Source organism: Eutrigla gurnardus, assembly GCF_963514095.1.
Source record: "Eutrigla gurnardus genome assembly, chromosome: 5".
In the NCBI taxonomy this organism is placed as follows: Eukaryota; Metazoa; Chordata; class Actinopteri; order Perciformes; family Triglidae; genus Eutrigla; species Eutrigla gurnardus.
This window is the reverse complement of record NC_139919.1, coordinates 24,354,087-24,368,933: the sequence shown is the minus strand read 5'-3', so window position 1 is coordinate 24,368,933 and position 14,847 is coordinate 24,354,087. Positions and strand designations below refer to the sequence as shown.

The 14,847-nt window shown below is 40.5% G+C and overlaps 1 protein-coding gene and 1 long non-coding RNA gene across 2 annotated transcripts; one reads left to right on the top strand and one right to left on the bottom strand.

Moving 5' to 3' along the window:
• Positions 1 to 1,434: 1,434 nt before the first annotated feature.
• LOC311013676 lies at positions 1,435 to 2,416 on the top strand. The gene is made up of 4 exons (XR_014597177.1): positions 1,435 to 1,607; positions 1,694 to 1,744; positions 1,931 to 2,047; positions 2,214 to 2,416. It is a non-coding gene; the product is annotated as an uncharacterized lncRNA (long non-coding RNA).
• Positions 2,417 to 2,674: 258 nt separating this feature from the next.
• Positions 2,675 to 13,774, bottom strand: kif3a (kinesin family member 3A). The gene is made up of 17 exons (XM_084010371.1): positions 13,626 to 13,774; positions 12,871 to 13,144; positions 12,519 to 12,663; positions 12,234 to 12,318; positions 11,890 to 11,995; positions 11,467 to 11,606; positions 11,139 to 11,336; positions 10,748 to 10,922; positions 10,541 to 10,639; positions 7,455 to 7,611; positions 6,094 to 6,274; positions 5,470 to 5,580; positions 5,103 to 5,228; positions 4,719 to 4,772; positions 4,524 to 4,592; positions 4,276 to 4,406; positions 2,675 to 3,643 (listed from the first exon to the last, which is right to left on the bottom strand). Exons 1-17 carry the CDS (start codon positions 13,629 to 13,631, stop codon positions 3,595 to 3,597), a joined length of 2,106 nt encoding a protein of 701 aa, XP_083866497.1. The 5' UTR covers positions 13,632 to 13,774; the 3' UTR covers positions 2,675 to 3,594.
• Between the last annotated feature and the right edge of the window lie 1,073 nt (positions 13,775 to 14,847).

Sequence of the window (14,847 nt, the reverse complement as noted above, 5' to 3'; positions counted from 1 at the left end):
GTGGACAATCTCTCTCTCTTTTGTGTGTATATATAAATATATATATATAATGTATGAAATAATAATAATAATAATAATAATTAACAGGACTGAAGAACTGGTAACAGGACTCAGTCATACTTACAATATGAAGAAAAATACAGAGAATAGAATGAAGTATCTTTCTTTTATTCTTCCCATTTCCTTCAGTTGACTCAAATGATGCCATGATCCTTCCTGTTGATCATGTGACTTGTGTATTGTCACAGATTTTTAGAGGGGGGGATCTGTCAGGGTAACATCTGGGGGCATGACTAAAATGTGTAACAACTCATAGGGATCTGATGAAAGATGTCAAGACCAGGGAACACAAGTCAAAAAGTAAAAACTTTTTTAAACTTTATGATTTTCTCATTTCACAAAAGTGAGAGAACATGATCATTAGGAGCACCTCGGCCTGTCCTATGGCTCCACCACCGAAACTGCACTTGAGTAAATATTTTGTGTCCTAGAAGTTACAAACATCACCTGAAGATGGGGCTCTCCTTCAAATGTTATCAGTTCAGCTAAAACTTCCAGTCACTCTTCTACTCTGCAGTCTTAATCGACAATTTGTATTCCAACTTGTCTAATGAGCAGTTTTATCAGACAGTTAACCAAATTTGTTGACATTTCAATTTCGTACCCGCCAACTGGTCTGTCTTTAAAATGATTGGTATGATTGCTCGCAGGAATCCGCAGTAATATTGCACTTGAGTTCTTTAAAGTAACATCATTTTGAGTAAAGTAATACCTTTTTGTTGTTGTTATTAATTTAATTTCAATAATAACAACCACATTCTTCTTTATTTTAAGAATGAAAGTAAAAAGGGAGTTGAAGCTGACAGGAATTGTGTCTGTCAGTCAAAGTTTCCTCTTCTGAATGTGTGACTCAAAATATTTCCCATGTGCCTACTTATCACAGTCATTTTGACATGTCATAACAGAAAAGGCACAGGTGTTAATTAATGACTATTAGCAATGGCTCACTGTCACACTGTCACACACAACAAACTGGGGTCATAATTCATTTCAATTATAATTCTTTCCCCCGTTCTTTTCTATTGCAACATGTCAAAACACTGAGTGCATAAAAATGTCTGTGAGCGACTGTCAAAAAAAGTACAATTTGAATATGACCGCTGACATGATAGCATGTGTCATTTCCCACCCTTACACATAAGGACATCCTTCACAAGTTGCTAAGAAAAGGTCACGACCAGCAATTTGCGGTGAGAGCTTTACTGATAAGGGATTAGCAGGTAATTGCTTAGAAACAACTCCATGCACCACATGGAACATTTGATAGTAAAACAGATACAACTCATCCTTTGGTCCTTATATGGCGTCTTCCTCCTTTGGCGTGTATATATATAAGTAGCAACACAGAGTGTGTAGCATATTTTGCCTGCTAAACGCAACTGTGCTGGGTCACGGTCATGACAGACATGAAGAACATTCGTATTCTTTCACTGATGATGACAGTTGCTATCGTCTATGCAGCATCGCTCCCTTGCCCAGATACTATCCGTTTGCTGCTGGTAATGATGCATGACCAGGTCGAGGTCATGAATCACAGCATGGCAAAGGTAAGAAAACTAGAAAACTACATGTTTGTTTGTTTGTTTGTTTGTTTGTTTGATTTATAATGTACTGACTTGTATATTTCATCCAGTCCCCCCAGGTGATGGTCCCACATTATTTCTTGGGTCATGGCCCATGTGTGGTACGTTGGAAACCTTTTGCAGTTATTGGGATCACTGTATGGTACACACGCACTAGATGTAAATGCCACACTTAATATGGAACTTGTGAACTCCTAAATAAGAAGTTTAGCTGGTTTCTTAAGACTGATTCAATGTTAACTCCAACTTGTTAAATACCAATAATAATTTTGCTTTTCTCTTCACAGACGGAGTTTTTCTGTTTGGCTGAGTCAGTTCTGAATCAAACAATATGGCCAGCCAATACCGCGACAATAAAAAAAGATGCAGATTTTCTCAAGGGTTTATTGGAAAAGTACAACAAGGTACGGAGGAATTCAATGTTAATAAAAATTGACTGTGACTTCATAATGGACTTTTTGACAATGAATACGCTCTTTTGTGTCACACATGTTCTCTATCACTTAGTTGTGTGTTCAGCTAAATCTTTGTGTGCTTAAAACTAAAATTGTCATAATGATTTTGTTTCAGATTGAAAACATCTCTTGTTCCAAGACAACAAATCATAAATATACGCTACAGAAATTTCTGAACAACACCAAGGTGTGCGTGGACATAAAATTAAATGAGCCAAAGTGATTGTATGGATTATCGGTAGTGATAATGTGTATCATTACATATCACATGTAATAAATAAGTTATTTCTATTTATTGTGAAATAAAATGTGTATTTTCCTACATTTTTTGTTGTATTTGTATTTATTCATCCTAAATTATAATGGCACTTTTTCACAGCATGCCTGCTTGTGTTTAGATCTCAGCAATCCATCCACATCAATCAAATAAAACTGTCAAGTCAACCAGTAATAGCACGTTTGAATTTGAATTGCAAGACACCAATAGTTTACAGAAACACCAACATTTTTTTTTAAAAGCACCAATAAATGATGAGGATTGTTGCAAATGTAATAATCACACAGAGAACAAGAATGTGAGATAAAATGTGTAAAATAATTTAATAAATAAAATATCCAGGGGTTAGGTGGATGTAAACATTTGACATACATTATGATACAAAACAAAAGTCAGTTTGCATCTACAGAACAACATAAAATGATCTGCACAAAAACCTCAAACTAGTGCATTGAACTAAGGCATACAGTATGCATGGTGTATTTCACTACAACACAAATGGTTCCCACTTGAAAATAAATAAAAAGATGTCTTACTGAGATTGGCAAATAGCACTAATCAAAGAGCAGGCTCACGTGCATGCTGATCTAAGCTTCTGATCTAAAGGCCACGCACTTGATATCACATATCCTGTCTAAAATGACTTGGTTTCTTGCACAACAGGAAATCCTGTAATAAAGAACTTCAATATTAATCATGTGGTAATCATCGCAAGACAGTCCGTTAAATACATTTCAGAGGATATGAATGCAGTTTATAGTATAGTGTCCACAACTCTATTTTCAACATCTTCAACAGTGTTGGTTATGTTCAAAACCAATTATGTTGCTAATGAAATATATTTATGCTAAATTCCTCCTTAATCCGAGAGGTGCTAAGGTGAAACTGCCTAATTTGAACAGAAGCTGCGCCACCAAAATGTGTTCCAAAGAGACATTAAAATGTTGGACATCCAAAAAGAAGTCTTACACTATAATACAAGTAACAGGTCCTCCTGGCCAAGAGTTCTTAATCCTATCAGAGAAAAACATTAATTATCATCATCACAGGTGCTGCTCCGTCACATTTAAAACCATACCAGCTTTACTGATGATTCAGATTATCTTCTTAATAATGTTTAACAATTTTTTTTTTCAGATTCAACTAGTGACTTTTTTTTTTTTTTTTCCTGAAGTAACACAAAAGTTGCACTGAAACCAAGCTCTCCGCTACGCTGTCTTCACTGCAGAAGGGAATCGATCACAGCGTCTGGCTTTGCAGATCTTTTCCTGTGTGGAGATAGGTACAAGATAAGTGTTATCCACAACTTCAGAGCAGCGGTCTCATTTCTCAGAATTACAGTTTATCATGATTAAGGCAAATGCCGTTAATAACCTCAGAGGCGCATCTATAATCATTACTCCACCTAAGTGTAACTGCATCTGTGAACATACTGTGGAAGTAGACATTATTAAAAATGTTCCCCTGTGATTACGGCAGCTGAAGTGACATTTAAATTAAACTGAAATCAGCAATCATGCCCCGTCACACGATAAGTAAAAGCGTTCCGTCCCTGGGATGGAAAACTAAGTTATCGTTCTTCTTGTATATTTTTGTAAAGTTACAAAACCACTTCAGGTGCATAACCACCACCCTGTGGACCGGAAGAGGACCAGCCTCAATCTCGCATGTAGCCTGGGGAGACCAAGAGGGCTTCGATAATCAGATTTGTAATCTGAGCAGCGGAGATGCATGTATGAAGCCAAGTCTGTGTATTTAATCAAATCCACATCAGAGGTAATGCAAAGGTCAAAGACTGATGACAGAAATAGAGGCTGCTTCACTACACAGGGAACTGGAATATCAGCTATGCTCGATAGGACGTGAAGCCTCGAGCTGGTCTGTGTAGAAAGTGGATTACCTTCGCCCGGTCTTGGGTCGGCCACTCTTGCCACTTTTAGAGGTTCTGGGTCTCTCTAGTTTCATGAGTGACTGTCGCATGCTCTCCTCTGTGTAGGCCAGATACACATGAGAGAGATCCACCTCAAACGGCTATGGGAGACAGAAGACAGCAGTCCAGAATACATTGTCAAGGAGGGAAAAGAGAAAAATTACACTATTACAAATCATAACACAAAAACAACCTCAGGAACGAAAGAAAGAACTCACATCTTTTTCTTTTTTGTCTGGAGCGGGGGTCTGTTTTCTCATATTGTTGCCAGTGTATGCCACGCATTTCTAAAAGACATAATGCAAAGACAAACATTATTAAGAAGTAGTCCCCAACTCAGCGTTCGCCCCTTTAAACGGATATCCATCCAACCACAAACCAGTGTGTGCATGAGTTATGTAAAGGGAACTCACCAGCTGCCATTCTCCAATGTCTTCATTCCAGTGTACATAATTCTCTATCATCTCCTACACAGGAAAACAAGAGAACATATAAAGGCTAGAAGCAAAGAAAGACATACTTGCTGTTGAGAAACCCCTTAAACCAGCTAATATCATAATCTGTGTGCCTTCTCTCCCTTGGAGGGAAGTCCACTGGTGTTTGTACAATGTGTGCAGGATGCTGCTTTCCTGCCAGGTTGGGTCCGGTTATTATACACAGAATAGAAAATCAGCTATATAGATGAAATCAACTGTTCCAACACAACCTAAGTGAATGTCTGTCAGTGACCAATACAAGTCATCGGTATTAAGCAAAGTCATGGAGTAACAGTGCTACAAATTAAAGTATACACACACCTGGTATTCCTGGGGAATGAAGTTGTCGATGATGAGCATTTGGAGCCGCAGCTCTCGACTCAGCTGGCGGATGTTCTCCAGGAGGCCCTCGATCTCTCTGTGATGCTCTTGCTGCAGATCTGCCATCTAACAGGCAAAACACAACAACCACAGTGAATCAATCGGTTTTGTTCCCCTGATCAATGAAGTCAAACTTGACTTGAGTTTCATAATTATCAGTTTTTAGCTCTGATTGAATGTATTTTTCTATAGGTCTCATAATAGTCTTGGGGCAAATGATCCTGTATGATTCTCCCTGCACACTGCACCACCCTGCCGCCCCGACAGTGTACGCTCTCTCTCGCCGTTACCCTTATGTTATGCTTACTTCTGATTTGGCAGCCATCAGCATGGTCCATACTTTCTTCAGCTTCTTGGTCTTTCCTTGAGCCTCTTCCTGCAGACTAGTGTACTTCTCTTCTATGTCCAGACGCTCTTGCTGTTTTAAGAGGGAGAGGGATCAGTGATTATGCAAAAGCCAAAAAAGCAAGCTTTAGTCTGTAGTCATGAGTGTGAAACACCTACATTGATGGAGGGCAGAATAATGTCTTAAATCAGGTTTTTGGTAAAGAATCGCTATGAAATCCAGATGAAAGGAAGTTTACCCGGAGAATATCTCTGATCAAAAAGATATGAGGGTGAGTCTGAGCTTCCAACCACATTTTCCAACCACAGAGATGCAGCCACAATCAAGCTTGCATTATGACTGTCAATAACTTGGTATCTGATGTCATATTTGCCACCCATTTGCTTACGACAAAATTCTAAACAACTGATGACACTGTGGTTTAAGATTATGCTCTAATGAACTACTTTTGGAAGTGAAACTGTTTATGCCCATACAAACACCTAATCTTCATGTAGACATTCAAGTAAGGAAGTACTCATTATCAGCTGATCGTCTCAGTGAGGCATTTGGTAGTCGGACTGGTTAATGGTCAGGTATCCTAACCTCTTTCTCCTCCAACTCCCTCCGCAGCTGCTCCGCTCTCCTGCGACGTTCTTCCAGTTCACTGTTGGACTCCTGCAAAAGCTTCTCCTGCTCCTCAGCTTTGGCCAAGAGGTCCACCCCACCCACAATCACCTTCTTCTCTAAGGCCGACAATTTATCCAGTAGAAGGTGATGCTCCTGCCTAAAAGGTTAGATGTGAATCAGGTTTCCGATGAGTCACTGCCACATTTCCACATTTCCACATTTCCAACAAATGGCTCTAAAATTGAGCCCCCTCATTCACATTTTCCAAACATGTATGACATTTGGTATAACATTGGTGTAACATGTGAAAATGCACAAAAAAAGCCTATGGGAGGTTTACCCATAAACCAACAGGAAGTCAGTTATTCTGAACTCAAGATGCCATTTTAGTCCGTTAACACGAGGTGCACTTGATGAACTCCTCAGTCAGATTTAAGCCGATCGATTTCAAATTTGGTCAGGACAAACTGAAGACTCATCCGATGAAAGGTTATTAAGGGTTGCCGTGGTGAGGTGGTGAAAAAGCTATGTACCGGGAAGTTGTTCGAACTCAAAAGTAAATTGTCCAATCGGACCCAAAATTCTCAAGCATGATGGGGACATTTATGTCAATATTGTCTCACAGTACCAGCGACTGTCAACAGGAAATAACATGGTTTATACTTTTATCTATTCCTCCTAGTGACCACATCCCTCTTCAAATGTGGTCAGACAAGACTTTGTGACGTTGCTGATGCTTAATTGTGAGGTTTTTTTTTTTACCCCGTTGCCTCTAAGTAGGTTGAGAGGCTTTGAAACTTTGTACATATCAGATTTAAACAGATTGATTTTAAATTTGGACAGCACGTTGAAATCATGTTTATGAAAAGAGTTTTTGTTTAACGACCAAACCGAGACGTGGCTGCCATTTTGAACGATTTGCCACGAAACACGAAGTTCTTGTAACTCGAACGTGCATCGTCAAATCAGCCCCAAATTTCTCATGCTTCATAAGAGTTCAGGCCTGAACCCGAGGTTCCCTGCACACTTTCATAAGATCAACCATTTGTTGGAGACTTTTGTGTGTCGATGTAGGTTATTCTCACCCCCCATACTTAAGCCACGCCCACTTCCACAACACCCAAATGGTTTGTTCTAGACCATGTCCAGCCAGTATCCCGCTGGAACCGCCATCACCCAGGAAGGTGTGAGGACCCATTCATGACTGCTTGCAGCGTAAATTAGACTGGTATCATTATGAATACCACTGGTATCATTATGAATACCACTGGTATCATTATGAATACCGCATTTAAAAAGTTCATCAACGACACAAATATTTCTTTTCATGGACTCACTGGGCTTTAAGAAGGTCCTTCTCTCTCTTCTCCAGCTCTGCTCTTGCCTTGTTCCTCTCCTCCTCCTCCATGTCTAGCTTGGCCTCCAGGGCCTTTCTTTCTTCTTCAATCTTTGCCTGCATCTCCACCATCTTGTCTGGGGAAACCTTCTTCCTCCCTTGAGAGAGACACAGGAAACCATAGTGTTGTGAATTGACAGGTTGTTTTAGATGCATCTTCCTGTACCACGTTATTTGTCATTGCAGATTAATTCTATACTATGTTTTTAAATGAGCATTAATACTATTTAATATGCGCTGTTTATTATTAGATGCATACATTTGCACAACAGAAGTGAATGTCCTAAGAGTCAATACCAGTGAGAGCCAACTGCACATAGTTGTGACCTGCTAATGCACAGTATTAAATCATTGTTAGTGCAAGCAACGTGTAAAAACAAGGAAAACTGTATCAAGTGCAAGATTGTCTTTATGACATGGTGGCTATGAAGATGGAGAGCATGAGACACATGAGTGGAAGTAAATTATGGACAAACAGAAAATGTTAACAGTGATTATACAATAAACCTCGGTTATCAGAGTAGCAAGAGTTAGTGAAATAGCTGGTGAATCATTCGGACGCCATCGGGAGTAGACACGCCATTGCTACAGGACAATAGGACTATGTATATTCTTACACCAACCTCTTTCTTCTTGAATTAAGAGGAGTATAGCAAGTCAGACAGGCGGCATATGCACCAGGAGGAGTAGAGAGAGAAAGACAAAAGGCAACACGTTACAGAATGATCTGGAAACTCTTATGACTCTACAGAGTGGAACACCACGTATGGGACAAGGAGAGGGAGAAAGACATGTCAAATAAGAGAAGTTTCTGTAATAATGACAAAATGCTATAGGAGTAGTGACAACGGATAGACAATAGACAAAAAAACAAAAAAACAAAAGAACATCACTTCACTTCATGAAATCTGATGTGGATGAATTATGTCTTTGTGGAACAGGAGTCACTGATTACACATATATCCTGGCAGAGGTGTGGCCTGAAACTAAAAGTCTTCATAACCAGTCTAAGATGTCAAAACAGTGTTCATTTAGACCATCCTTGGAAAGCAGAAGGAGAAATTCAACATTAAATTTACTCAATTCTTCGGAGGGATCGGCTCAACATTGCCAGTCCGTCTTAAATGTATGCAGTGGCGGTTCTAGACAAATTTTACTGGGGGGGCCAAGGTGGGGCCAATGTTTGATCAGAGGGGCACATTAAAAAATGGAAAGTGCCGTTCTCACTCTCATCTCGCATCCGGCAAGGCAGTGTTTGGGTGCGTCGCTCTAATTATTCCGTGTAGAGCGCTGAGTCACATTAGTTCCGCTTTTGGCGCTAGCGCATAAAATCGTAATAACTTGATCAATTTATTTCATTTTCATTTTATCATTCAGTCAGCTCTGGGGGGGCCACAGGGGGGGCCTGGGACATTTTTACAGGGGCACTGGCCCCTGTAGGCCCCCGTGTAGAACCGCCACTGAATGTATGGATCCATCCCAAGACATCCGTAGCAACACTTGCACACCAAGAAGTACAAATATTTGGGACATGGACAGTAACAGTGGGGGGTTTGGGCTGTGAGCCTGCTGATGAGTGGCACGGACACACAGGGAAAGTATTAAGCCCCTTTTCACACATGAACTGTAATCCATTAATGCTCTGGGAAAATTCACTCTGGCAATTTGCCTCCTCAGGACCTTAAATGGGTCAAGTGCCAATTAAATGGACAATATTAATAGAGAAGGTTAGCATCAAGTGTGGCTACTTTGCTTAAAAAAAAGAAGCTCAACTGTTAATTCCTGAATCAATAATGAAATGTATAACTTCAGAGATCACATGCCCCCTTCTACCAAGGCTTCACAACCCTCTGAACTGAAGTAGCATTAGGAAATCCCCTCCTTCTCCTTTTCTCTTTGCCTGTGGCACCACTCCTGTTACTTTTAGGAACTTCAGTTTGTTTCAACTCATATTTCTCCACGTGAAAAGACACCACACCAGGCAAAAAATAACGTAGCGTCAGATAACTCGTTTATTTTGGGACAATGGGATTTGGGGTATTGGAGTACTTGTGACCTGAGAAACCTGGTGCGTGTTTGTTTAACTACATGTTTAAAATCCAACTAAGATGCAGTGTTAATGCAGGGCTCTTAGTCTCGCCAGCTTTACTCTCAATCAACAAAATAAAACCTGCAAAAGACAAAAACTGACTTTGGTGTCCCAAATGCCAAAACGCTGTCTTCCATTTATATTTAAAACCAGCAATTTTATGGGTTCCATGTGTGGAAAAGGGCTCAAGTTTTTGGGCAGGCGTGTTGGTAAAGCAGAGTGCTACTCCAACTCACTATTCTGAGGTTTATCCTCAGTGGGCGACGAGCAGGCAAAGTCTGAGCTATTGCCGCTACTGCTGCTATTGTCTGGAAAAGAAGCAGAGGAAGCCCCCTCCCACCAAAGTCCACAGTGAGAAACATGCACAGTAGAGACCAGTTGGTTTGCAGAGCTTAAACTGTAGGTCCCACAAATGAGGCAGCTGCAGATGTACACATACAAATTGCAGATACAGCACTGTATGCCCGCTGAAGGATTTGTTATTATGATGTAAGAGAAACCTAATACTGCAGTATCAAAAAGAATGAAAAATGGAAAATAGAAAGAGATACCGATACACAACAAAGCGGAACATCCCTCAGCCTCGCAGGAACATTAGTGTCAGCACTGCAACATAATGTGATGACCTCATAATGCTTTTTCATCAGTAGTTCACACTTTATAGGTGAGAATTCAAAGGAAACACCAACATGAGAGGAGGGTAATTTTTTATGGAAGCATGTTATCGTCTGAGGAAATGAATGCTCAGTATGCAAGAGATCTAATAGGATATACACTAATTATACAGATGCATATCCAATCATTTACATAAAAACCCACGTCATAAACGGATGCATGGAAACCCACCACAAGCTTATCAAGATTGCATCAACAGATTTCTAGTAATTTGCCCGAATGCACAATGGCATCTATTTTTTGCATTATTTACAAATTCTTACCTCTTTTTCTCCTACGACCTTCTCCTGCCACCCCTCCTTCATCATCGCCGTCATCCATCTCTTCTGATCCACTGCCATCTGAGCCAGAAATCTCTTCACCTAGAATCGCACAAAAACAATTTTTTTCAAGAGCCGCAAGTCCTCTCTTGAAAAAAAAATGCATGTAATCCAAACAGCGTGATTATGTTTTACTGCCTGGACCATTACCTTCCACCAGTTTCTTCTTTAGCTCCTCAATCTCCTTCTGAAACTGGCGCAATAGGGCATCCTTAGGATCCTCATTGATCCTGGCTTTGTTCTTGATGTTTTTAGCCCTATTAGCGTAGCGCAATGTACTGATGGTCTCATCGTAGTTGTAGTCTGCAGGGCCTATATTTGCACACTGGTGGGGAGAAGTATATCATTAAAAAGTGAGGTAGAAATTGTAATGTCAAAATTGAGTATGGCAAAAAGTTTAGACATCACAAGCACTTAGAAAATGTTAATTTGCACATTGATTGCTCTCTGAAATTAAGTATTTAGAGAGTTTAGCAAAAAGAGTTTGTTGCGCAACTCTCGTACACATGCGTCTCGTACAGTTTTCAAACGTTTACGCTACCATCATGGTCTTAGAGTTTCCTCCTAATGAATCCTGCAGCAGACGAGTGAGTTTAGAGTTCCTGTAGGGCACGTGTGTGCTCTTGCCGTCCACCAGGGCAGAGATGACGTTACCCAGTGTGGAGAGAGAGAGATTGATCTTTGTCGCTTCCTTTAAACGCTGACCCGTGGCTCCAGTCTTGCCCTGTCTCTCCGAGCCCTATAGGGGGAAGGTGGTAGATATGGATGGATCGAGGACTATAAGGCATGCTGTATATCTAAGTAACACCTGTATCGTCTAACTTTCTAGGAATTTGTTTATTTTTGCGTTTCTGGCCACAGATACATACTGCAAGATCAACCAGATGAAGCTTTCCCATGCGCACATGCTGGTTTCCATCCATACCCTTCTCACTGCACTCGATGGTGATGGTGAAGATAGCGTGAGAACGGGAGCTGTGTTCATTCATGTTTGTGGCACCAACAGACCCTAAACACAGTGAAATATCATTTGATCAGAAAACATGACCCCATGACCGGTATGTAGCGTACTTCTGAGCTTTACAATTTCCACTTAAATGTGATGTCTTCAATGATTATCTCTTCACTTTCTAAATATCAACATATGTAAAGTGCAAATTAGCCCATCGCTTAATAGTTTGCACACATTGCATCTTAAATAAAGTTTTTTTTAATGTAAATAAATTAACCAAATCCACATAATGCTGTCTACATACATGTACTGTACTGTAATGTACAGTTATTCTGCTTACGGTTTTTGTGGCCCATCGTCATAATTCTGTCCATGTCGTCTGCATTGTTTACAACATAACCTGAGAGGTCTTTGATATACACGCCAACATCTGGTCTTTCTTTCACCTGTGATGAAAAAAAAAATGCCTTTATCATGGAAAACTGCCGTCATCATCAAACAGTTAATACAAGAAAATCTTTTCAGCCATCTTCTGCATGTTTTTTCTGTTTGGAAATATAGAGATAGTAATATACTCTAAACGATCTCAAACAAAAATACCCTTTGTGACATAACATTCAAGACAGTTTTGATATGAATCACTGAATTACATTTTACTGATGGTTTTTTAAATATATCCTTTACCTCCAGCCTCTGCATCTGGTCCTTGCCCAATAAGTCTCGCACCTCCTCATTGTAAATCTCCAAGTACGAAACTCGAACCAAAAACCTGTGGAAGTTCAATATGTATTCAAAGTCTGACAAATGGTAAGATGTAAAGCTGCTGTTGGAAAAACATGCTTAGGAAACACATCACTCTTCACACTTTGTTTCTTTGTTTTTGCACGAGCTCCCTCACTTGAGTGTATGTAGCTAAAGAGAAATGTGTGCTGATTTTACTTAATGTTTGCACTTTGATTGCTCCCTTACCTCATGTCCCCCTCTGACTTGGCAATGTGACCAAAAATATGAGCGAATGAGTTTGGGATTATCCCTCTGAGTTCTGGCACCGCTCTCACCCCCTCCATGGTGAAGGTCTTTCCTGTGCCAGTTTGCCCATATGCAAAAATGGTGCCTGAAGTGGACAGCAGGGCATACAAGCACAGTAGTTATTATATGACAGTGAAGAATGAAAACACAATCTTGGTCAGGTGTAGATGAACTAGACGCTAGAAGTGCATGTTTGACTCCAGTGGTTCATGCTGTCATTATGTCGATGATGCACATATAACACCAATGGTTACTAAATAAAAATGAGAACTTGTGGCACATTAATGTTTACCATTGTATCCCTCTAACACTGAGTTGATGATGGGGCGGGCGGTGAGATTGTAGACATCCAGCTGTTTGCTGTCTGGTCCAAACACGGTGTCAAATGTGAAGGTCTTGGGTGGCTCATGGGGCGTCTCCAGTTTGTTGACCGCTATGGTCCCACGGATCTCATCCACATTGACGGCCTGTTTGTGGCTCATCATCTTCTCTTTCTGGTTGAAGGGACGGCATCTCACCACCACCTTCACGTTATCATTGATCTCCGGTTTCTCAAGCTTATTGCTCTGAAAAAAACAAAACCGTCCGCAACGAGAGAGAGAGGGAGTTAACGCCTTGTCATAGGATGTATCCTAAAGCTTAATTATGCAGTGACAATTAACTGACAACGCTATATTGTGCAGCTAGCTTAAGTGACTCGGTAAAAACGAAGCTAGCTAGTGTTATCGCTTTGCCGTTTGCAGGGTTGCTAAGCAGAGAAACGCTAACGTAACTAACGTCGAAGATAACGTTAGCCAACTAACGTTAGCTGACTAGCACAATGAATGGACACATTTGGAAGTTTGTTTTAGGTCGAACCAACATGCTGTTAACACCTCCTGCTGTATGATTTGTGGCGACTGGCAAAAACCCCAACGAAGCTTACCATTTCCTTGTTGGCAACTGGCAAGCTAATGATGCTAACCGGTTAGCGTCACATCAGTGAGGTCGGACTAAAGGGAGGAACCCGTTTGCAAACAAAAAGGGCAAACAGGCGTGTCGACTTACCGGCATGGTGACAATGTAGAAAGGTAATTCTAGTATAGGTGTAATTACAATGAAATGTAAAGGCTTTGCTCATTAAATCCTAGCTTATCGGAAGAATTCCAGGCGCTCTGCCCATATCAAATGCTCACGTACGATATCTTGTTGTCATGTCTGTGTCGGAGTACGCATGCGCACAGTGGATGGTGGAGGGAGGGACGGGGTCGTCAGAGCTGCTGCATTGTAGGCATCGATGTGTTTATATATCATTTAATATACTGGGGCCGGGGCGTCAGCAGCATTTAATATGTTGGGGGTCCAGTTTAAGCAGGGGTTCTGGGGGTCCTCCTCCAGAACATTTTGGAATTTAGTGGATGCAATTTCCCACATTCTGGTGCATTTTAACATGTTTTTAGAAGATGTCTCTTCCATATCTAATGTAGTTATACAACTGACGACAGAATCAAAACAAGCTTTTGCACAGTGGAGTGGCATACACTCATGATAGCCTAAATATTAATCTGAGAGTGCATTGTTAATTTACAAAAACAATGTTTTTACCAGCTACTTAAATTATCCACGCCATCCATTTCTTTCTCATCTCCACCACCTTTTTTACCATTTCAACATTTTTTCGTTTTCTTTTTCTGTGTAACTTCAGAGGGAAGTCTGTGACCCGGCTGATCATATTGAACAAAACCCTAACTCTAACCCCATTTTCTTATGCCTGCTTATATCTCAGGAATGGAGGGTCATAGAGACTCGGGACCCTTCTGAACACACTAGTCTTTAGCCAGTGTCTCTACGACTTACCGTTCCGGAGATACAGCCAAAATAAAAAAAGCCCAACCCTAACCCTTACAACAACCCTACCCCAACCCTAACCACCAACATTCAAATACAATGGTCAGATATAATATATATTCAAAAAAAGAAAATTATATTGCTATCAGCCTCGGAAATTGGCCTCTAATTTGGACATAGGCAAGGAACCATACCAAGCTCTTTATTATCTCCATATCATGCATTAATGGCACACGATCCCAATGACCCTTTTAAGAATTTAGACTACCATAAACCAGTTGACACAAAATGAACTAGTAGGGTCCCTAGGGTTTCAGATAATCTAGCCTTACTGCAGCCAGTCAGGTTAATGAGCAAATTCTAACATGCAGAACATAAGGGGTACTCCCAAAACATATGGAGTTGATAACATGGTTGCAAAATATATATTTCTTGTGAGTAT